This window comes from Propithecus coquereli, unplaced genomic scaffold (genome assembly GCF_000956105.1).
Source record: "Propithecus coquereli isolate 6110/MARCELLA unplaced genomic scaffold, Pcoq_1.0 Scaffold215, whole genome shotgun sequence".
In the NCBI taxonomy this organism is placed as follows: domain Eukaryota; kingdom Metazoa; phylum Chordata; class Mammalia; order Primates; family Indriidae; genus Propithecus; species Propithecus coquereli.
The window spans coordinates 374232-400022 of NW_012146634.1; the positions used below are offsets into that span (position 1 = coordinate 374232).

Consider the following 25791-nt stretch of genomic DNA (forward strand, 5'->3'; position numbering starts at 1 on the left):
TTTCCGTCTCCCTCCCAGACCTCCCCACAGTGAGATCCAAGATAAGAGTTTTACAGCTCCATCATGGCCAAGCTGGACCCTACATTTAGCCAAAAACCCAAACAATATGCCCCTGAGGTGGCTTTTTGAACTGCCAGTCCTCGGAGTCCCCTGTCTGCTATGCTCTCAGCCCACACCCATAAAAGGAAAAACTGTCAGGCGGGAGGCCTCAGAGAAGGCCCAGAGAGAAGCCGGCAGCTGCAGGATTCACAGCTCAACACTAGGGGGAGCAATAAGCCCGGGAACACAGTTAAACCACCCCCAGAAATCTGAACTCTCCCGATGCCCTAGTCGCCCAGATTGGGCAGATCGAAGCAAGAGAACAATTAAGGACTACGCAGAAGGGCGTTTGTGGGAACAAAGGATGGGAGAAAATGCACGGAGCAGTGGAGAGGACACCTTCCCTTCGGCTTCAGCCTGGTTCCGGGCTAAAGAGCCCTCTCCGGCTTCCAGACTGCGACCCCCCATCCTCTGGGGCGGGTGAGAGGGGAGGGAAGCTTGAGGAAAAGGAGGTAGGGAAGACAGGCCAGAGCACTTTTCCCGTTTACTGCAATTTCTACATGTAGCTCACCCAACATCTTAGTAAATCGCAGTGGGTCACAGCTAGTAATAAGAAGGAGGCTTATAGCGCCTCGGATGTTTAGTTAGAGGGCTGGGACTCAGAGAGGACAAAGAGCGTTAGCAAGATCTCCCAGGTAATTTATAATAATCCCTCACAGAGTTTACCAGATACTTTCATGTACTTCATCTCGTTTGGATATTCACAACCACCTGGTGGTATAGACAGAGCCTATTATCTCATTTTACAAATGAGGAAACTGAAGTTCTCCTCTTCCCTACTAAGCCTTCATTGCCACCCACTACTCCCTCCCCTCTTGCTTTCCCTTGTTTTAAAATCACTCTGAACTATACATATAACTCCAGGAAGATGCCTACTCAGCTCCAAGTATTCCATAAATCAAATTTTAAAATATTTGTTGCATTCCCCATCTTTCTAACCCACCTAGCATAACGGAGAGATGATAGAGCACCGTAATTTTGAGGGGACATTTTGGAATTAGATCTAAGTAAATATTCTATGTTCATCATTTATGAATTCCATGATCATGGACCTCTTTGTGCTTCAATTTCCTCATATGTGAAACGGGAATATTAACATCTATCTCATGGGATTCTTCTAAGGGTTAAATGAGATGGACCATGTAAGGCAATTACATAGTGCCTAGCACATAGATCAATAGTTTGATAAATGCATGTAGCATATATAATTATATTAAATCATAGACTGAAATGATTTTTAGGAATTAGTCAATTACTTTCATGCCATTTACCAATGAAGTTACATGGAGTTTAGTGAGATTACTTTGCCAAGTATGTTTGTGTACTGTATTGAATGGTGTTTCCCCACCCCACCCCCTGCCAAAATTCATGTCCACCTAGAACCTTAGAATGGTAACTGACTTGGAAATAGGGTCTTTGCAGATGTAATGAGTAAAGATGAGATCATAGTGGGTTAGGGTGGGCTCTAAATCCAATATGACTGGGGTCATATTGATGAAAAGGCAAGGACATATAGAAACACTGAGACACAGGGAAGAAGGCCATACGAAGAAGGAGGCAGAGATTGGGATGGTGCTGGGAACCACCAGAAGCTAGGAGAGAGGCATGAGATGGATCATCTCTCAGAGCCCCCAAAAAGAACTAACTTTGTCAACTCCCTGATTTTATACTTCCAGCCTTAAGACTGAGAGATAATAAATTTCTGTTATTTTAAGCCATGCAGTTTGTGATAAGTTGTTACATCAGCCCTGGGAAACTAGTATAGTTTACGACAGAGTGAGAACCAGACTCCAGATTTTTTTACCTCTAGTCTAACCCTCTTTTACTCCACCATTGCCTCCCTAAACCAGCAAAAAACATTTACGGAACACCTACCTAGAAAGTTTTTTATTTGCAAAAAATTGACATAATTTATAATTTTTTAGTACTTCTTTAAGTTTTTGCCTGACACACAGTTGGCATTTAATAAATATTATACTGGAAAGTTGATAAGATGATAGACATAAAAATGTCTTGTGTTATACAAATTTAAGATATTGTCATAAACCTATTTTCTACTTTTGTGTATACCTGTGCACTAGACTCTAAATTTATTTACAAGTTTTATATTAATACATTGAAGAATCACAAAACTCCAGAACTCTCTCACTGTGCAGCCTGAACGATAACATGAGGTTCACAAACCCTGACTGTTGACTACCTCCAGGGAAGAAATGTTAAAAGGAAAGCAATCTGAACACTCTCAGGACTCTGAATCCTCCTAGGCAGGGATGATGTCATTCTTGCTGAGTCCTTCCACACTCATTCAGGAATGGGCAGAAGGGAACCCAGGGAGTCAGGGGAGCTGCCCATAGCTATAAAGGAAGTAGATCACAGGGCACTTCCACCCAGTAAGCCTGGGAATAGAATGGGTGGTGGTGGGTTAACAGCTACAAAGGGAAGGAGGGGACGAAGGGAGGAGTTGATTCACTGGGACAACTCTTAGAGTGACTCAGAAGCCAGCAGAAAATAGCCTGTTCTCCCACATCTGCCTCATTGGCAGGCGATGAGGCACTTCCTCATTGCACACCCATAGGCAGAGCAAAAGGGAGGAGGAGGAAATGGGATTTTTCAAGTTCTTGTGCCTATTCCAGCATCTAACACTACGTGTTTTTAAGCATTTCGAACATTTTGTTTCAAGTCAGTATTTACTGAGCACCTACTATGTGTCTGGCCCTTCGTCTTACCTTTCTTTCAGATTGCCAGTCTTCTGAACACAGGGTATGGTGTCTTCCTGAAGTTCAGTATTTTCTGTGTCATTATTCCAAAAGCACTTGGGCTGCTGCTGAGCACCTCAGCCCACAGTCTTGCTGTCCTTCATGTACAGAGATGATACTCCAAGTCCACAATCAACAGGGGAGGCATGTGGTTATTTTTCTGGCCTTAACGCTGGCTTTACAATTATCCATGTCCATTCTCTGGGCCGGTCCTCCTTGTGGAGAGCCACTGTTCGGTGAGCAGACTATGACACAGGTTTGGAGTCACACGTCCTTACTGGAAATTCTTTCTTTACTATTACTAGTTCGGTGACCTTATTTGACTTCTCTGAGTCTCTTCTCATCTGTAAATTGGACACAATGATATCTCTATCATACGGTACTGAAGACTAATAAAATATCACTATATGAAAATACATGGCACAGTGATAACATGATAAATTCTGGTTTCAAGCTATGATTGTACAGATCAACCACATCCCTCCATTAGACTGTAAACTTCATGAGGCAGGCTGCATCTGCCTTGAGAACTGTGTCTTCCTTGGTGAGTAATAGCTCCCTAATACTGTCTTACTAATAATAAATGCTAAGATTAGGAATAATATATTTAAAAGTAATACATTATGTATTATAAATATTTGTCTTGTATTTATTATATTGTATTTTAAATAATACGGTTATTATTAATGTAACCAGCTGAAGCAATCTGTGAGCAGAGGGGCAATCTATGGAAAAGGAATTCAGAAACTTTGACCTCGGGTAGGGATGCAACTAGGTATGTATCATCTTTCCTCTCTGGGTTATTTGGTCCTGCCTAGGGTTTGCTGCCTAGGGTTTGTAAGATCTACATTCCTGTGTTCACAGGAGGACAGACATTCCTTGCATCCTCTACACTGTCCTTTGTTTCAGCTTCACTGCAAACGGCATACTCCCAACAGTATAATGAAGCCAAGGACACAGAAAAGTCCCCTTGTGTGGCAGGCATACTGTGGAAAAACTTCGACACACAAATTTGCAATTATTCGACTTCTGCCTGGAAGACAGGTCAGCTAGGTTTATGCTCTCCCGGGTGCTATCCTGTGTCTCCACCCCGGGGCTCCAGAGCTAGTATCCACTTCCGCACATTACATGAAAAGAGAAGGGTGGTCTTCGGGTGTTTCATCTTTGCGCCCTTGCTTCCAGCACCACACTCCCAGGCACGTCCAGGAAAAAACAGAGTAAGCAAGGAAGCCACGTTACCAGGTTTTCAACAACTAATTCTAAAGCAAACGCCAAAGCTCACTTCATTTATTAACATTCTGGATAAAATCTAACTAATCAGGCCACCAGAGCCCGCCATTCCTGAGCTCCCCATAAAGTCAGGGTAAAGCACGAAGCACTAGTCATATTCATGCCCCCGGAGAGAAGGTGGAAACTTGCAGAACCGGAGCGGGAGGACCCGAGCCCACCCTCAAGCTCGGGACGGAGGTGGGCGCTTCCTCCCGGAAGTGACGCGAGCTCAATCCCAGCCTGGCTCTCCCCAAACAAAAGGGATCTTGGGGCCCCAGGAGGAGCCTGAATGACATTGGAGAAGCCCCTCCTCCAGCCGGCACGGATTGGGCCCGGGGCAGGAGAGGCGAGGCGGCGATTGGCCCTGGTGAATGCCAATGGCCCCGCCGGGCGGTTGAGGGGGCGGGGCCTCGGCGCTGTGGATGCGGAGCGGGTGGCGGAGGCGGCGGGGAGCGGAGCCCGGAGCGCCGCGGAAAGGTAGGAGCCGCTCGCGCTGGGCCTTGGCGGTGGCCGGGAGGCCGGGTTCTCGAGGGCAAAGCAAGGGTAGGAGCACCGGTAGCCTCCCGCCGCCGTCCCAACTGCCACTGGGCCCATCCCCTGAGGGGGCGGGGCCGTCTCCTCCACCTCCCGGTATTGCCTCAGGAGGCGGCTCCTCATCCTTCGAGGGTCCTCGCAGCTACTTTTTGTCCCTCGTCCATTCCCAACCCCTCAGAAGAGGGGTGTCCTCCTGACCCCTCTCATTTAAAGCCTCCGCCTGCCCAGCGCCTCAGCCTTGGCGGAGGACTCACAGGTCCCGATTCTCTAGGATGCCGCCCCCACCCCCATTTTATACCCCCGGGAGGCCAGACATCACTCCCTACACCTGTCCCTGCTCGCTGGTGTGGGACCGGGGCTTGTTTCCTCCGTAAGATAAAATCAGTGTTTCCCAAAAAAAGAGGGATGGGTCGAAGCAAAAATCAAAGACTCAACCTAAGACAGCCAGATCCACCGACGAAGCGGCCTTACCCCACTTGAGTTCTTCTCATCCCCCCTGCTCTGAATGCTCAGTCTTCCTCCCGCAGCCCGTTGGAGCCTCTGTTCTGCCGTGGGGCGTCCAGAGCTCCCCTGCTCCGGGACTTTTTTAGACTCTGGAAAAAGGAGAAATAGTAAACTCCCCTCCCTCCTTCACCCTTCGTACCGTACGTCTGCTCTCTATTCCTTGTGGGAAAACCCAGCTTCTAAGGGTTTTTTAGGTTTGTGTTGTGTTTCATTTTTCCTTTTCACCCTATCCCTTCCCCCGAGAACTTGATGAAAAACCATCCCCTTATGTTTCACAGTGAGGTGGGCGTGTTGGATATCTGCAGAATTGGCATTGTGTGGGCAGGAATGCAGTGTATATTGTTTGACGGTCAAGGAATAACAGCATGTTTTCAAATGAAACAGTATAAATAAGTAAACGAATAGATTTCGGTTAGGAATGAGCATATCCCAGTCTAGGGTGGGCTGGTCTGTTGCTCAGGGAGACTGTAGTTAACCTTGAAGGTATACTGCAAGTTGAAACAAAAGGCAGGAAGTGTTTGAGAAAATTCAGGTTCAGCCATCTAGGTTTATGATTAATCTAGTCCCGTGACCTTTTATTACTCTCTAACCTCTCTTTATAGTGGGTCCCCCTCCCAGGGGAAACATATATATATGATAATTGTTGATTGGTTTTGCAATACCAGTGTCATCTACCAAAATTTAGAGGACGAAAAGTAAGAGCAAGTTTTAAATCTCAGAGTTAAGAGTAGATAAAGGACAGGTAAACTCTAGCTATTCACATATGTAACTACCTAAAAGTCTCTGTAGTGTGCTCATAAAGGTTTTGTCAAGTTGGTCTTCGTTTCAGCAGGTGCAAAAAGTATCGATGATTTTGGCTTAATGTTAATATCATGGAATCTCCAGTAATCATCTCTGGCTAGTACTTCTAATGTTTTGTTTTTTGTTTTTTTGTTTTTTTGTTTTTTTTGTTTGTTTGTTTGTTTGTTTATTTTTTTGAGACAGAGTCTCACTTTGTTGCCCTGGCTAGAGTGAGTGCCATGGCGTCAGCCTAGCTCACAGCAACCTCAGACTCCTGGGCTCAAGCAATCCTACTGCCTCAGCCTCCCGAGTAGCTGGGACTACAGGCATGCGCCACCATGCCCGGCTAATTTTTTCTATATATTTTTTAGCTGTCCAATTAATTTCTTTCTATTTTTAGTAGAGACGGGGTCTCGCTCTTGCTCAAGCTGGTCTCGAACTCCTGAGCTCAAACAATCCGCCTGCCTCGGCCTCCCAGAGTGCTAGGATTACAGGCATGAGCCACCGCGCCCGGCCTGGCTAGTACTACTAAATATTAAAATTTGCCATATTTTCAGCATTGTTTCTTTTGCTTTCAAGCCCAAATGTCATCTCACTGCTGTTATCTACAGCCAAAGCTGATAGCAGTGAGATGCAAGGAGTTAGAATCACAGAGGGTGATTGTAATGGCTGTTGTCTTTTACCTTCCTGATTAGAATTCTTGAAGGTAATTGTTTTTGAATGGTTAGATTTGAAGGTTTCAGAGCTACACAGTACTCACAGATCTGCTCAGTGATTGTTTCCAGATCTCCAGTAAGAAAATACAAAGAAGAAACTGTGGAGGGTCTCTCTGGCAAACACAGTGTATTGTGATGGGGAGGGTAGGACATGGGCCCCCAGCAATAACAGCAGAAAAAAATGAAAGCAGAACTGGCAAGCCCAAAAAGATATATCTTATTACATGAGAAGAGAACAGAAAATAAACGAAAGTAGGAAACTAAGAAAGCCCAAGTAGTGGTGATTGTCAGGGCCTTAACAGAGAGGTAAAAGCAAATAATGCTCTTTTATTATATTACTTGGCACAATAAGCAAACGCTATTTGCTACACTTTGGGGTCTTGAAAATTTTTCCTCTAAGTTTTTCAACACCTGTTTGGTCATGTTAGATGAAGAAAAACATTGTATACAGAGAATTTGTATGTCTCTGTCTAATCTATCTCATTGAATTATAAATTATTTGAAGGCAGATCATAATTTTTTTTTCATCGTTGTATCTTTCAAAGTGCCTAGTATATAGTATGACTTAATGAGTGTTTGTTGAACTTAGTTTGAAGGTGTTACCTTAGGGTAGACAAAAAAGATAATGCACAGATAAGATGTGGCACAACTTGTTAGTATAAGTCAATCTATTTCTTTTTTGTCTTCATTTAACTTGATTTTCCCTATCTGATGTCTTATGAAACTCCAGTATCTTAAGCCACTAAAATACTGAATTTCCTGTAAAGAAAATACCTGCTGGTTAGATAATATAATTTTGCTATCATGAAATTTAAACCAGACTTATGAACTTACTCAGTGCTAGTCGTTTTAGGATTTTATTTTTCTAAGACTCTGACCTGATAGGAATGAAGTGAATTCAGGAGAGCACACTAGGAACTGATTGTTTGCTGATTTTTGTTTAAAGAATAGTTTGAGTATTTGATTGACAAGTTACTGATCTACTTTGGGATTTTTTAAAATGGATTTTTAGTTGATTGTGTGCTTTTAAACTAGCACTAAATATATGAACAGAAGCACTGAGCAGTCTTGGGTCCCTAAATATAATCGTATAGATCAATTATGGTGGGCATAATACACTCAGTCTACTATGGATTTGTGTCTTGGCAGAATCACGTTTGCAGTACTACCTGTCAATTTGCAGAATAGGATTTGAATTCTTGGCTTCTCTGAGTGGAGCAGAATGGTGTTTCATGGGGGTTGCCATTGAATTAGTGTTGGGTGGCATGAAACAAAAAGCAGAAATTTATTTTCAGAGGAAATGTGTCCAGTCTATGGTGGGTGGCCCCAGGAGTAGCTTGTCAGCCTCTTACTAAAGGCCATTTTTTATTTCCTTAATGTTTGCTGCTAATAACTAAATAAAAATCAAGTCTTCCAAATTCAATTCAAAGCATTTTGATGAGAAAATGGCTTGTTTATAAGGATGCTATTGAGTGTGGTAATTTATAGCACAGACGTTAGAGGCAAACCTGGGTTCAAATCCCAACTTCGCTGCTGTTTCACTGCGTGACTCAGGGCAAGAGCAGTTTTCTATCTTCACCATAATTCAGTCTCAGTTTCCTCAGCTGTAAGATGGAAATAACTTTTAGAGTTTTTTGTTTTTCTTTAAGGACTACATGAATACACAGACACCCCCTATATGGCAAGGTGCCCAGCATATAAAAAGCACTCAATAATTGGTAGGTATTGTTATTACCTCTATTATTATTAGCACATGGCTCGTGAGTTAAAGAATTTAATATTAAATGTTCTTTTACTCCTTTAGCATTTTAGCAAAGGTGAAGAGTTAGTGTCAGATTTTAGTTATTGATTGATTTTGTTTTAAATTTTTCAATGTATAGCTAAGATTCCTAAGTACAGGGAAACAAAGCTTGCATATGTCATGATCTCAGACATCTGAGCCAAGGATTTTTAGGAGAGTGTGTGTGTGTCTTGCAGTTCGTATGTGTAATAATTTTGTCATGCATATTATCTTTCTTGAGTTTTTTGGCCTGAGGAAAAAGAAAGGCAAGGGATTCAGCTAGCTGATAGCTTCTTTCTGAATTGTCAGTTGCTCCACTCCAAGCTCTTCTCTCTTAAGTAGCACCATCCGGAATGTCATACAGTGTTGTGGATACTGTGATTACTGTGCAGAGTTGTACCTTCCGTGAGATTTAAGGGATTTTTAATGACGATTTTGATTAAAAGAGATTTTTGCCTTTTGAAGACAACCTTTCCTGCTACCCCAAAAGTAAGGAGCAATTATAGAAACAACTAGAACTGGGGTGAGAAGAAAACATGGATAGTCAGTGGAGGTGGGGGAAGGTGAGGTCAAAGGTTTAATGGGTTGAAGAAACCAGCACTGCAAGCAGGCACTGAAGTAAAGAATGCAATACATTGTAATATGGTTCCTCTCTGCCAATTATTTCCAGACTCTACATTTCAGGTACAAAGCCAAAGCTTTCAATCAAAATGTGTTCTTTGCTGTTGAATGAATCCTTTCTGGCTTCTGGAGCCACAAAGAATGTAATCCTCAATTGTTACTAAATTTAAAGACTATAACCCTTAATTGTTACTGAGTGTAATGGAAACTAGAAAGGAAAATAGAAAAGCTCAGGATGATGGGGTTTACAGACATAAAAAGCCTCCTGACTCTAAGCGTTGGGAGCATCTGCATAGCTCCTTCGTGCAAAGCTGCTGGGAAGGACTAGGCTGAAGTGTGCTCCGGGTCTACCCACATAGAAAGTTGAGAGCCAGGGAAGGAGAACATAAGGGAGAAGGGAGGACAAATTGTTTTAATAGGGGAGAAGAATTTTAAAGGAGAGAAAGATGAAGGATAATTGGCAAGCTAAGTTGTAGGAAAAAGAGAGACACACTAACTAGTTTTTTTGGGCGGGGCGGGTAGTGCTTCATTACATTGGTTTCTGCTAACTAGCCCTTTCTGTTACAGCAGGTGCTACGGAAATAACAACAGAACCAATCTAGTTCTTAACTGGTTTAATATATGAGGGTACAAAAATGATCTGGTCTAGTACCATATATCAGCTTCTTCCTATTGCCTCTTGTCCTAAATTGAGGGCACAGAAGGAATTGCCTTAAAAGGCTCTATCCCCAAAGGCTTCTCCACTTCTAAGCCCTCACCACACTAGCCTACTCCTAACATGTCTCGGGGGTCTAATTACTTCTCATTCAGCATGTCTCACATCACAGTCATCATTTCCCCCCTAAAACCAGTTCCTTTTGTAACATCCCTATTTCTATTAATGGCATCATCATTCTAGCCACCCAGTCTCAAAACCTCAGCTGATCTGGGATTATTTCTCCTTTTGCCTACCTAAATGGAACCAGTCATCAAGTTACTATAAGTAAATTCTTTCTTGATAATGTCTCTTGTATCAGTCTTTTCCATTCTTACTGTCACCATCCTAGTTCACACATTTTTGCCTCAGACTGTTAAATTGTTTTCCCAACTGCTCTTTGTGCTTCCAGTTTCTCTTCAGTCAGGTCAGCTCTGTACTGTTTCATTATGATATTCACCTAATTAAAAATGTTTAGTGACTTCTCATTTTCTAAAGATGAAGTCCAATTGTGTTGGCTGGGATTGAAAGTATACTGTACATTTCTTTCCAGCCAGCATTCGTTTAGTATCCCTTTGAACCAGAGACTGCTAGGTGCTAAGTTTCAGCAAGTTGAATAGACAGAGTAGTTGTCCAGACGAGTTTAGAGTCTTATGAGACAGAGGACAGATATGTAAACAGATGAATTGATATAATAGAATGTGAAAACTGCTCCTGAGTTATGAACATAGATACCCATTTTGTATGTAATTTAATGTAAAAATAGTTGTGATATTTTTAAAAAACCCATTTCTCAGTCATTACAAGTTAGAATTGTGACTTGATTAAAAACCGTAAAATTCAGTAAAAGCAAAGGCATGCTTTTCACCTATATGCCGAAGACACAAAAAGCTAATCTAGGGAGAAGAATGTCCTCTTTTCCCAAGTAGTGCGCAAATACCATTGGCCTGGACATGTGTTGAACATGTCCCTAAGCCGACTTTCTGACTTTCCCGGGAACTGGCCAAGCCATTTCTTTCTTTTTGGAGCAGATCAATCTGCCAAATCAGAATAAGTAAACTTGTTTTGATTTGTAAATTAGACACGTGAATGATAAGACACTGATGACCCATTGAAAAAAGGAAAACTTCATTATCCTTGCAGATGAAACTAAATGTATGTTCTTCTAGGATGAGAAATGAGAAAACTGACCAGTCACTAACTCATTTAAACCATGTACCCCCTGTTACAGTATGTATTGTTATCCCCATTTTATAGATGAAGAACTAAAGCCCAAAAGTTAAGTGGATTAAAGAACAAGTGACAGGGCCAGGATGTAAACCAGCTCTGTTGGACTCCAAAATCTGTGCACTGTCCACTACAACATACTATGTCCCAGGAGAGTTATTATACCTGAAGAACCTTGGAAGAAAACAATTGCTAAGTTGTTCTTGGTCATATTCAAATGATACCAAATTGTGAAAACATTTTTTCTAATCAGTCATCTGACTTAGAAGTCAACATATTGAAGAAAAACCACATCACCAGGTTATATACCCATTAGAGGCTTATGTGGAGGTTTTTGCACTTTAGTGAGAGTCAGGTTATGGTCATAGCCAAAGCATAAATACCTGAACTGTTTATGGTTAATCCTTCATACCGTACTCTCTGTGGAGTTTCTTCCCAGTTTGGAATCCCAGGGAAGTCAATGACTTCATCCTATTTTAGCATTTGAAGGGTTTTTGCATTCCAGGCTGCCTCTAGAATTGTGACCCCTGAATCATTTTACTGGAAATAAAATCAATCCACATGGTATTGTTCCCTTGTTATTTTACTAATCATGGTGGCATTATTTTAGAAAAGCAAAAATTTAGTGAGACAGACAGATACATGTTTAATTGAAATCATGTTATAATTTCATTCAAACTAAAGCCAACTAACAAATATCGTTGGAATGATTCAATCTGCTGGTAATATTCCGTCTGATGTTAAAAGATATATCTGTTTTGAAATTTTCAATGAAAAAATTTTAATCTTATAAAAATTATTATTTATTTTCATTAACATCCACTCTAGTAGCTTAACTAATGTAGTTCTTCTGGTTTGGTCTTGTCTCAGATGAGAATACTTCAAAGGGTGTAAACAGATATCCTGGTAGACAGACCTGTTTTTAATAGCTTTGTGCTAATGTCCTCATTTGGGGAGAAAGATGTTTGAATGTTTGTTTATGGGCATAAGGCTACTTCCTCCTTTTCTTTAATATACATATAAATCTTGCTAGCAACATATAAGACGGACAATGAGAGAAAGACAATGAAAGACATACAAATACACACACACACACACACACACACACACACACACAGATTCACCAGAGATACATGAGTCTTAGAACTAAACAAAACAAAAACCTGATACCTGTCATGGTGTCTCAGAAAATGGATAAGACAGGATCTTAAAAAGACATGAGTGCTAGACCTAGTTCTGTTTAACTGTATTCATAACAACTCTGGCCTTAGTACTCATCTGTACAATGCGAGTGCTGAATTAGATTATTTCTGAGGTCCCCTCCAACTTTGTGAATAATCTCTTAGCTGAAATGTTTCTACCATGTGATTCCTAAAGCTGATAAAATGCAAAGATCAGATGTCAACAGCAGTTACCAAGTAGGAGTGGTTACCAAGGAAGCCTCTGAAGTCAGTTTATCTGGATTCAAATCTCATTTTTGCCACATAATAGCTGTGAGACTTTGAGCAAGTTATTTAGCTTCTGAGCCTCAGCTTTCCCATCTGTTAAATGGGAATGATGATGATGAAGAAGAATTTATTGGTGATGATTATGGCATCTGTCACCTAAGATTGTTGTGGGGGTTGAATTAGTTAACACCTCTACATGTCAAGTACTTAGAACACTGTCTAGCACACATTAATGTTTAGCTCAATAAATGTTTGTCTTTTTTCATTATTACTATTATTGCTTGAATTCTTAGGAAACTATGCTATAGAATTCTGAGGTGGTGGTGATTACTGTTGATAGTAAAATTATATCATTACTAATTTCTGTATTAAACATAAATCCAGATAATCTGGCATCCTAGAATCTGCTTTGAATATGAATGGAATACTGTGTATTTGAATAGAGTACTTTGGCATTATAAATGTTGATGTTAAAGAATATTAGCTTAATTACAGAACTGGTCCCTTGAGACCTACTTCCAAGTATATATTGACAATATTGGATAAACAAGCATCTTGATCCTTTGGCATCATTGTAATTTCTATGTGCACTATTTATATTGTATTTAAAAATAACACAAAACATCCTTCCTCAAAGGATCCTGAAATTGACAATCTCTAAAAATATTCTAAAACCATTTTGTTTTATATAATGCTGTCTATCGTATGGCTGGAAAAAGCAGACTGATAAGAAGACAAAGCAAGGCATTCTGAAAAATAGTGTGTTATGATGCTTTCATAGTAAGGGGAAAGCTTAGATGCCTTACATACAATTAGATTAGATTAGTTGTTCTAATGGTTTTTAAAACTAGTAAGCATGTTGTATTACTTTGCTAGGGCTGCCATAACAAAGTACCACAGACTAGGTGACTTAAACAATGAAATGGATTTTCTCACAATTCTGGAGCCCAGAAGTCCGAGATCAATGTGTCTGCGGGGTTGCTTTCTTCTGAGTCATCTCTCCTTGGCTTGTAAAGATGGCTGTCTTCTCCCTGTTACCTTCACATCGTCCTGCCTCTGACCCGTCTGGATCCAAATTTTGTCGTCTTATAAGGATAGCAGTCATATTGGATTAGGGTCTACCCTAATGACCTCATTTTAACTTAATTACCTCTTTTGAGACCCTGTTTCCAAATGCAGTCATACTCTGAGGTACTGGGAGTTAGGACTTCAACATGTGAGTTTTGGTAAAGCACAACTCAGCTTCCCCAAACCACATATGTTGTAGGGATCCCAATATTCCATAAATATCTTTTACCTTCAACTGAGACAAGCTTGATCTGAGATACAGGTAATAAATTTTAATTGCTTAATATTGTAGAATTCAATAAAATAAGATTAGTTTTTATACCTTGATTTTAGAACTTTTGTTCTAAAATAATAGCAAAAATAATAACAGCAAAAACAGTTTTCTTTAACAAATGTACAAAAGATTGGCTTTCTTGATCAGAAAAGTATTTTCTGATAGCATGTTGACAAGTTTTTCTTACCTAGCATGACCCTAAAATGCCAAAGAGGAATGAGAGGGACCATTTGGAATGTTGTCACTCTCTTACCCCAAATGCATAAATAACCCTTCTGAAAAACCAGTAGTGCCAGAGGGTGGGAAATCTTAAATCTTTTGAGATAGTCAAGGTAATGTGTCAACACCTTCCACTCCCTGATATGAGGTTGCTTTGAATACATTTTTTAAAATAGCAGTGCATGTTTGTCCATATAAATGTGACTATTTATTTATAAATGTGACAATTTCTTGTTATTATTAATATTTCATATATACTGGGTTTTTAAGGAAGAACATTATCTAATGGAAAGCTGTCAAAAACACCCATTTTGTATGTCAGTCTTTTTGAGTTTTAAGAATTAACTAGCCTCCTATATTTTGAGTTTGTTTATATGTATGCAAAAGAGTCTTTACATAATTGGAGCAAATTTCCTTTACATCTTTGCTCATATCTGATTACTAATACTAAAAACTTACTGAATGACCTCAATCTGAGTCAGCTGTAGCCCATGAATAAATTTCTTAAATTTGATATCTAATTATATAATAGTGATTTTTATCTAGTTTTGCAAGAGTGATCTCCTAGTTAAAATAACTTTAAAATTAAATATTAGCTTGGTTGATTTTTTTTAATAGATCTGTATAGATTTTTTTGAGGTATTTCTGTCAGTACTAACTAAGACTCATATAAAAATGTTATTTTCTCTCTCATGTCCCATATCATCCACCACTTGGAGAGAAAGAAAGCCTTCAGTTCCACATAAAGATATACTCACAACCACATACTAGACAGACAAACATCTTGCTTGTACTCCACCCTGCCCTGCCCTTCTGCTTACTTAGTTATACACACAAGCTATTTAGGGTGTTTGTTTCTTTTTCTGCCACTGAATCTTTTAGTAAAAAGGCAAAATGCCTGTTGTCTTAGGGAGTTAATTCTGAATTCCAGAGCAGAAGCTGGGACACTTTCAAGAAAGAAGCACAACCAGAACCAGAATGAATGGAGCGTGGGTATTATCGAGAGAAGGGAAAGGGTCAGGATAAAATGAGCAGAGCCCGAGCCCAAGCCACACCAACATACTTCAGGGCAAAATCAGCACGACAGTTAAGGAGGTATGGTGGGGGTGGGGGTGGGGAGTGCTTCTTAATACCCATAACTCTTCTGACTGTTGGCACATGAAAGTTCATCTAGAAAGACTCATGCTTGCTTGGCTATTGTCCCTGACTTGGTGGGATGAAGCATATGAATAGACCAAATGGAATGCCGGGCAAACTCATTTGAAATCACTTATTGATAACATAAAATAAGTGTCATACTTAGCCCATAAATGGGCTTATTTTTCCAGGATATTAAAATATGTATAACTTTATCTTTTTATTATATATATTTGCATGTGTATTTTTTATTGAGAAAACTATAAAGCTTAATTTAGCTATAGCTAGCTATACCAAAATATATGATAATGTATCCAGACAACTTGTCAACAACTTTTCTAAGAAAAATTGAGTCTTGGAAGGAATGAGCTAAGCATCTAGTTGAAATAATCTTGTCTTTCAAAGTCACTTAATGGAAGATGACAATGACAAGGAACAGCTCATTTGGAAGATAAGTAGGGAATGAGTCTGTAGACTATAATGTGGCCTGCCAAAAGTCTTACAATCATATTTCTGATAATGAATGTGGGGTTAGAAACGGCTTTTTTCTGAAAATCCTAGGCCACATAATTCTCCCCATATATTGCGCAGCAATTGCTAGAATAGCTTATTCAGTGGTTTGCCTATATGTGGAGGGTCTATATTCTTGACTGCATAACAAACCCATACTTCCTCTCCTAAGTTGAGAGATTCATAATTAGTTTAATGACTGATTCATGAAGGAAACAACTAGGAATTGATTGCTGTGTTATTTCCCACTTTGACATTGTCCCTACTTGGCTGTTAGGTTTCAGCAATTCATACAGGCTTTCAGACTCAGTGCCTTAAAATATGGATAAAAATTACATTTTATCAAATAAAATTTAAGGCTGGGTCTAATACACTGTTAGGAAACACAAATAAAAAATGTGCATATACTCTAACGTTTAATATTTGGATATAAATGCAAAAAAATGGAAGCTAAGGACACGTAATCAGCCTTATAGACAAAGTTGAGGTGGTGAGAAAGGTGCTTTGTTTGTGGACTGTCAGGAGGTGAGGATAATTTTCCTTATATGAATTTGGAAGTTTGAAATTTTCAGTTGTAATGATATTCTTCTACCTAAGTGTACATAAGCCATGATGATTTAAGCCAAATAGGCTTTTGTTAATTCAGGGAAAGAAAGATCATTTCTTCTAGTGACATTCAGAAATGAGTGTTGGAAGTGGCAGTGGACATCTTAAATTTAAAAAGATTTCAAAAGCCTCCCTCCTTCTCTAGTTATAGTTGCAAGAAGGAAGTCAGATTCCTGGTAATTTTTGTATATTTTTCAATTTCAGTTTGAAGAACTGACTATTTTCTTCTTTCTTGTTGGTGTCAACCTACAGTTGTCAAGTCTCACCAGCTGTTACGATAGTGGACATTAATGGGATTTACCAAATTGTTTACAGTATGGTCACATGGACAACAAATTTCTTATTATTTTGCAGCATTGGACACTTTTCTACCATGCTGATGGCATTTTAAATATATTTGTCAATTTTCCCAAATTTTAACTGAAGGAAACCTTAAGAATTTATACTTGAGGACTAAAGTGTGACTGCCAATTATCAGGTCAGTACCCGCCCCCCCTCCTCAGAATATCACTGTCATCCTAAAATGTAATGCAGTTTTATTATGTTTCACTTATATATCAGACAAAAATTTGTTGCCACATCCTATATATTGAGATTAGATTCAAATGGATAGAACAGAGAGAATTGTTAAATTTTAATATTTATAAGGAAAGATATTAGACTATGCAAAAATAGATCTGTTGGTTCTTGACTTACATAGTGGTAGCTTTTTTTTCCTCCTATGTAATATCTGTATTTATAAGGAAAGACTATTAGACTATGCAAAAATAGATCTGTTGGTTCTTGACTTACATAGTGGTAGCTTTTTTTTCCTCCTATGTAATATCTGTATTGTATTCACTTCATGTAGACACTAAATGAGTTGGTACATATTAGTAAAATGTTCCCGATATTAAAATTTGTGTGCAGAAGTGATTTATAAACATGAAGGTAACAAGTAAGTGTATTATTATTTATGTCATTGACAAAGAATAGAATTTCTTCTTGCCTAGGTGGCACTGCTTTAAAATTAAAGTGACTCTGAAAATTGTTTCAATTTTATTCTTTTATGAGGATGTATATTTATCATAACAGATGAAATACTTGGATTTAGGTACAATCTGATTTAGCTCTTTATATATATATATTTACCTCTTATTTAATTGGGCTCTCTAACAAATAGTACTTGATTTTTTACCAAGAAGCTTAGAATGGAACGAAGAAGGACTTCCCAACTACACAAGGGCAGCTGAAGGTATTTCTGAGGGCATTGATCTTGGCTGTCCACAGTTTTGATAATTCCTTTCTTAAATTCTTCTCGGAAATGAGAGAGGATAGTAGTTATTAATAATTAAACCATTATTTAGCTGGTATCTGGGGCATGGTAGACATTTTACATTTATTAACTCAATCTTCACAGCAACCCTATGAGTTAGATGTCATCATCCCTCTTTCACAGATTAGAAAACTGAGAATCAGAAAATTTGCCCAGTCACAAAACTAGAAAGATGCAGATGTGGCATCTGACTGCAAAGCCACATCCTCTTTCCTGTATACCATCTTATATGAACTGTAGCTTTATTAGATGTGTTGGAATTTTTCTGTTTTTTGTTTTGTTTTTTAGTTTTTAGTTTCAAAATAACTTATGAGACATAGCTCTAATCCAAAAAACATGAGAATCACTTACTATTTGGTAAAATTCACTAGTTAGAAAGTTAGCAGTTACAGCTGAGTTTACATGTCCTGGAACACAATCTAACAACAAAGTGAAACATGCCATTTTGTACATATTCTTCACTTAAAAGCAGTAGCTCTGGAAGGAGTCAATGAGTCTTTTGTGTGCCTCCTAAAACTTAAGAGTGAGGAATTACTGGAGAGTGTGTGAACTACTCATGTTGTTATTCACTTTAAAGAAAACTGTATGAGGGTGGCAATTTAGAAGTAAAAAGTGGGAGAGAGAAAATAGTATTTGCTCTACTTTGGAAGTTGGAAATATATCTTACCATATACACTTATCTGAAGACCCTTCAAAGATTGTATAGCAGTCTAACTTCTGTGTTCGGTTTGTGAGAAAATCTTGTGGAAAGGATTGGGTTTGTGCGTTGTAAATTTGCCATTTAACATATTTCAGAACATGCAAATCCTCGTAGAAATGTGAACTTGTTAAGTCAAATAAATTCAGTTTGTAGTAGCCTGACCAATTAAGATGTTTAAACAACATATTTTAAGAATTCATTTAAAAGTATATTTGCATATGTTTGTATTAAGTCTATTTTTACTATATAAAATATAAATATTGCTATAGTGGTTGCAAGAGTAGACAATTTAAAATAAAAGTTTCTCCCATACTCCCACCAAACATTATCTTTGCTCGGATTTTATTTCAACCAATTGATGAGGGATGCCAGAATGTTTTATATACAGTTTGGAATTTGATTATCTAAAACTGGGAAATCTTTTCATAGTCTAACAATTTTCCAGTGAAATAGTTTTCATTGTAACACAATTTTACCTGAACTTCTGGTGAACAAAATTAGTGACTGATTCTTTCTGAGATCATCTAGCATATTTGTTTGTAAATACGTCTGGAGGAAAGATGACAAAAAATTGATCTTTGTGAGTGGTGATGAAATCAATAAAGTGAATTTTATTTTCTCTTACTGCTCAGTTTGTGATTAATATCAGAAAGTGCTTGTGTTTCTCTATAATTGTAACCATTTCCTTTCTTAAAGCATTTTATACTGTAATTGCTCTTATCTGTCTCACTTTATTTTTTTCTTTAATTATATGAAATTAACTCTTTTCTGAAGATTGTCTGATTATTGTCTTTGTTTTAGGCTTTCAGGATGAATCTGGAAAAACTCAGCAAGCCTGAACTCCTGACACTATTTAGTATTCTTGAAGGAGAGCTTGAAGCAAGGGACCTTGTTATAGAAGCTTTAAAGGTATGTTAAAAGAAAAAAAAAAGAGAGAGAGGTCATCACACATTTGAAAGTCATTTCATCGGTTGTAATTTATTTAACTAGGGTATTTCTGTAGTTCCCATTGAAGTTGAAGAGAGGACATATTGATACTTGCTGTAGGCAGCCACCTCTGTGGTATGATTTTTAGGGACACTGGTGAAGGCTTTCTGTCCTCAAAAATAGTTCCCTTAGTCTGTCTACCTGATGTTTAGACCTTAAACTTCATTCTTTTAGTTTAGTGGGCCTTAGCTGTTTTTGACTGCTGACCCCTTAGAACTTGATGAGACTGACTTCCAGAAAAATGTATATACATTCAAATATCAAAATTCAGGATATACTATTTGGGAGATCAAAGATTCCCTGAAGACATCTATGGATTCCCTGGACCCCAGATTAAGAATTCTACTTTTGCCGGGCACGGTGGCTCACGCCTATAATCCTAGCACTCTGGGAGGCCGAGGCAGGTGGATCGCTCAAGGTCAGGAGTTTGAGACCAGCCTGAGCAAGAGCGAGACCCGTCTCTACTAGAAATAGAAAGAAATTATCTGGACAACTAAAAATATATATATAGAAAAAATTAGCCAGGCATGGTGGCGCATGCCTGTAGTCCCAGCTACTTGGGAGGCTGAGGCAGGAGGATCGCTTGAGCGCAGGAGTTTGAGGTTGCTGTGAGCTAGGCTGAAGCCACGGCACTCTAGCCAGGGCAACAGAGCCAGACTCTGTCTCAAAAAAAAAAAAAAAGAATTCTACTTTTGGTAGAAAAGATGGCACCCACCTATAGTCCCAGCTACTCAGGAGGCTGAGGAAGGAGGATCGCTTCAGCCCTGGAGTTCAAGTCCAGGCTGGGAAACATAGCAAGACCCTGTCTTTAAAAAACAAAAAGAAAAAAAGAATTCTTACTTTTGTTTAAATATTTGATATCTGTTCAAATGCAAGGGGTAGGGGAGGTTGTACGTGTGTCGGGGCAGGATGTATATGGAAACTATAAAATCTATTTAAAAAAATACAAGGGGGCAAACTCCTTTCAAGTGTCATGACTACTTTACACACCTTGATAAGGATTTTGCCCATTCTATCTTGAGAGCAGATTTGGATAGGGAAAGAAAGGCGTTAAGGGTATTTATGTGAGTAGCAGGAAGATGACAGGCACAAAAGGGGAGGGGAAATGGTCAAAGAAGGTGAGACTTGAGCATGCTGAAGAAAGTATAGTCCTTGCAAAGTGGAACTGAGTAAATAGCGAAGAAGATTTTTATATAAGAGGTTATGTTGGTAACATCTTAAAGTTCATTAATAAAAGGTTTATAAAGTGCTTTACTACTCTGTTAAAAATTAACTTAGATCTTTCTTGAATAAAAGGGACATTAGTATTAATATTTCATGTGTGTTCATGTGTTCATATGAAGCTGCTTTGTTGAAGTTTTTTTTTATAGCAACAAAGATCATTTTGTCATTGCCATTCTTTTTTTTTATAATTTTTTTTATATCAGGGTATTACAAGGGTACAAATGTTTAGGTTACGTATATAGCCCTTGCCCTACCCGAGTCAGAGCTTCAAACCTGTCCATCCCCCAGACAGTGCGCACCGCACCCATTACATATGTATATACCCATCCCCTCCTCCCTCCTCTCATCTGCCCGACACCCAATGAATGTTATTACTATATATGCACTTAAGTGTTAATCAGTTAATACCGGTTTGATGGTGAGTACATATGGTGCTTTCATTGCCATTCTTGAAGGCTTAAGGAATCAGTGATTTCCTATATAATGAACAATAACCATTCAGTAGAGTTCATACAAAAAATTCTATCTTTTTTCTCTTCTTCAGTTTTTCTTCTTTTTTCTCTTCCCGTACTGATTTAGAGTATGTATGTTCCGTTAGTCTTTTCTTGGATTACTCTGGGATTTATAATTGTGTTAAAAATAACATCTAAACCAGTTATTTCTGTAACTGTTTAGAGTGACATTAATTTATATCTTTTAAGGCTGATTGAAAAAAATGGACACTTCTGTCTAATTAGCTATGCCTCAAAGTAATTAATCATGGAAACTACTGCTTTCCTGTTTTCTCTTATAGCTTTGTAATGTGTAATTAATCTCTAGTGATTTTGTTTCTTCAGAGTACATTAGGCAGTTCTCTTCTGATGGTGGGGGGGATAGAGTCTGTCTCATGGCTTCCCTGGAGATCACATGTTCATGGCTTTGACATATGCCTGGTCACGAATGTTATAGTTCATTGTCTGAGTCTTTGCCTGTCATGCCACTAAGCATAACTGTGTGACCTTGGTCAAGTCATTTAACCTGTCTGGAGCAAAGCTTCCTTGTCTGTAGTAAGAATAAATGATTAATAACTAGTATTTATATGTGACACTTTACAGTTTGCACGATGACATTGTAAATACTCCAATGGTGTAGGATTCATTTCTGCTTTTCCTTTTATTTATATGCTGTCAGTGCCTATCATGTACCCCATATTTGAGGAGCTGTTAGTGGTTGACAGTCATTTGAATGGATATGTCTCTAATGCGTTCTCAACAGGGCTTACTTTTTTAATGACTCTCTTGCCAACATATATAAATGTTCGTTCCAGTTGGTGACTCATCTTTGTCGTATTCACAGGCCTTCCCCTTTTGTTACCCTTGGTGATTTTTTTATCCCTCCCTGTGAGTCCCTGAAAACTCTGTTCTATTAACATTTCTCACAACCTAGTCCTATTATTACTGGTAGTCCTAACCTCCTTAATCCCAGGATACCCTCCCATTTCTTATCCCATGTTTATCTGATCAATGAAGAGACAAGAAAAACAAGGACTGGGAAGAGTGTGAGCTCATTCCTAATCCTCACCCCTAATTGCCTGTTGTTGTTCTCCCTTCCTTCCCCCAGTTATCATCTGCTTCAGTCACTTCATAAGGGTAGCCGTGGGAGGATGGCTGCTTTAATGGAAAAATCAGAGGATGATCTTGTTTTCTCTTTTATAGTTTTAGCAATATAACCTCCTGCTTTTCAGCCTTAGAAACTATACAAACCTGTAGCACTTTATGTGTCTATTTACTAATCACTGTATCCTCAGTACCCAGCGTAGTGCCTAGCATGTAGATGCTCAATAAACATGTGTTGAACAAATGAAATGATTGTGCCATTGTAGTGTGTTGCTTTAAAAGATTGCCATAATAATTCAAAGTGAATGCTGTGAATTACTAAATTTTAAAGGCTGTTCTTAGGTGCTCCGCAGCATATACTGCTTTCTGGTTTTAGTGTTAACAGATGCTTAGGTGCTTGTTGCACGTTTTCCTAAAATATATTTTTTCTGCATGAATCCGATTTTGGTTACTATAGGCAGCTTCTGCCAATTTAAAAGAGCAGTTTGAGAAGCAGGAGCTATAATTAAGGGAGCGTTTTGATATAAGATACCATTCAGAATCAGGCACAAGTGTTGTATTTAGTCTGCATATGGTCTATATGTGATAAAGTTACTCTGAGGCTTAAACTTCATGCAGTTTAGGTGAAATGAATAGCTGCACCAGAAGTGACACATCTTTAAACAATCTATTGTTAGATAAATAGGTGGCAGCTGGGGTTAAAATTGTTTCAGTCCTTTGAGAAAATGTACTGCTATACCAGATTCTTAAAGTTAAAATGAACTCTTGTGTAGTAGCTTTTGTTTGTTTTGCTTTTTGTTGTTATTTGTTTTGGTTCTGTAATATATCAAGATATTACTGTATTATTTCTGTAGCTTTTGCTTAACAACAAACACCTGTTGGACTCTTTGGACTAATGAGACAGCTTACTAATTTTCTTCCTTTTAATATTAGTTTTTAATTCATGCTTAGTGGGTTGAAAAGGTTTTGGTCTTTTTCCTAAATAGCTATGATTGTTTTTCCGTTTCTGTTTGGCTTTCAGTAAAATTTATCTTTTTTTTTTCCCTCCTTACCTTCAAAATAGATTTTTGTCTGAACATAAAATCTATTCTTCAACCTTACATCTCTGAACAGAACCATATGGCTCACTGTCACTTCTCTGGAAAGAGTTGGGTTTCTTAAGGGATATATTATAAAGTTCCCATAATTTGTAAGTGGATCCTACCTATAGAGTTAGAATTATAAAAGAGCTTCATTCATTTTCCAAAATTTCTGCAAAGTGCCAGATTGCAGCTACACCCTTCTAGAGCTCCCTTAGTTATGTCCTATTTCTCCCCCAAAGCCTCCTCATTCTTCTGTTGCAGCCAGGACATGTTTGTAGCCAAGACATGTTTGGCATAGAACCAGGAAAGCCAATGGAAAATAATGTTTCAGCATCTTGTATATTTCAAGCCTGTTACAGAGGCCATTTATACTGTATTTGGCCCTAATTGAACTTTAGGTAAAGTGATTTTCTGTTTTAGAAGGAATCACATCAGCAAAAAACATTCTTTATGAAAGTCTTTCCCTTTGACCACTTTAATTTCATGAATGAGAACATTATAGGAATACTGTCTACAATGAAAGCAAATTACATTGTTCATGAACTGTCTGGGGGAAGCCAGGAGTGGAACCACACAGTTTAGCAGGAGAGCCTTAGTTCATTAATTCCAAGCCAATCTAGGAAATGGCTTCCCTGCATAATCTGTGACTGTTCCAGAGGACGATGAAAGAACATTTATCAATGGCCATTTAAAAAATCTAGAAAATAGATTTAACTGCTAATAAAATTTAGATTAAATAGTTTTTGTTGAATCTTCCACAGTAGACATATTATAGCTGCACATCTTACATTTGTTGCAAAACCACACACTTGGCTATGACTAAATAAAATATACCCTGCGTTTATTGGTATCATTTTATTTTAAAGCATTCTTCAAATTGCTTATGCAATGACAAATAATAAAGCATTATGACTTTTATGTAGAACTAGCTTAAGGAATCTTGAATTCCTTTCCACTGATGCTGCAATCATAAAACAGGTATGACTCTTTTAAAGCCTAGGATAAAACTTCGTTGTTTTTGGCCAAAGACCATTGCAAAGTTCCCCAAGCAAGAAGATTTATAGGCAAAAATGTAGACACGACAAAGTTAGAAGTGGATTTGGAGTATGAGACTATGTAATATGTCATGCTATAGGTTTAACTATTATACGTATTTTCAGCAACCAAGAGTTAAAAAATAAAAAAATCTAAATGTTACTCATATGTCTGTTGAAACAACAAATATTTACTTTTGCTGAAAATATTCTTGAAATAACTATAAAGATCTTGTGACAGTGCCAAATGTATAGAAATAAAAATAACAGTTGCCATGGAAGATACCGTGTCTCAAGAACACCATAAATTCTCTGTAAGTTGAGTCTGACATCTGCTTTTGGTCATGGCTTTGTACTTATTATAGGAGCAGATTATTATAAAAGCTTGTTTGAAATGAGGAAGGTAAAATTGAACTTAGCAATTACCAGTATAGGACAATTCCTATACTGATAAGCTGTCAAGAGTGTTTACAGTTGGAAAAAATCAGCTATTAGCTTGCTTGATAACAGATCTTTGAGTGTCTTAAAGGATGCACATTGAAACATTCTTTGGCATCCATAAGCCTGGACCTAACAATTCTTTGGCCAAAAATGATCTTATTTTAATAGATGATTTTTTAGGAAGAACTTTTAGGAATGGAGTGGATAGTTTAGATCTTTGATAAGGATCACATGAACATAGGCTATAACTTAGAGAAATCCAGTTTCTGCCTGGATGAGAACTGGAATATTAGGGTACAAACAGAACTTTATTTAGGTTATTGAATTATAAGGTTTTTGGTTTATATTCATAACCTTTATTTTGAAACATGTTAATTAATGAATTAATCAGCGGCCACTTTTGGCCACATTTAAATATGTTTTTTATTGCTAGAGTGGCTGATATTTTTAATTCTTACTCTGTCTATGTAGAATCCATACATATAATCCTAGTTTTTCAAAAAAGATAATTACTAGGCGCTCTATCTATAAAACTGTCAACCAGAACATTCAATTAAGTGTAGCTGTTAAGAGAAAGAGCTTTCAAATCAGACAGACTTAGATTTGAGCTCTGCCACTTAATTGTTGTGTGATCTTAGACAAGTTATTTTACCCTGTAAACTTTATCTGTGAAATGGTATGGTTATTGTGAGGATTAAATGAGATAGAAAATACTAATGGAGGTGCTCAGTGCTCATTTACTGTTAGTTATTATTAGAACATAGGTTTCAAAGTCCATCCATTCATTTAGGAACAAAGTTATATTCCATAAAACAAAAAATATTGATAATCTTTCATAAGGATGATGAGTTCTTTTCAGTTATATATTTGTTATTAGTGGTGCTTGCACTTTAGCCTGTTTTTCTTATGGGAATTGATAGTTTTGAATTGATCCATTCCCCACCCCCACAACCAAAAGCATGTATTTTGAGACAGCAAAGGTTAACAGTGCACTCTGGGGCATGGAACAGATGTTATGTTATAGTCTCTCTCTTTTTATAATGAAAACAGGAAATACAGGGATAATGTGAAAGCCTCGTTAGCAGAATTGATTTTTTTCATTTATTTCTTTGTTTATTCCTCTATTGTTTGATTTGGCATAGAGTTATTTTTTTATTTTATTTTTTTTTTT

The 25791-nt window shown here is 38.1% G+C and overlaps 1 protein-coding gene across 1 annotated transcript in view; it reads left to right on the forward strand.

Annotated features, from left to right (window-relative positions):
* The first annotated feature begins 4583 nt into the window (after positions 1-4583).
* The window catches only part of CTTNBP2NL (CTTNBP2 N-terminal like), a 51892-nt gene continuing 30684 nt past the window's right edge, over positions 4584-25791 (forward strand). The window contains exons 1-2 of the mRNA XM_012644638.1: positions 4584-4601; positions 19059-19166. Of these exons, the coding sequence (XP_012500092.1) occupies positions 19068-19166 (99 nt within the window). The 5' untranslated portion in view covers positions 4584-4601; positions 19059-19067. The remainder of the gene's footprint in view (positions 4602-19058; positions 19167-25791) is intronic.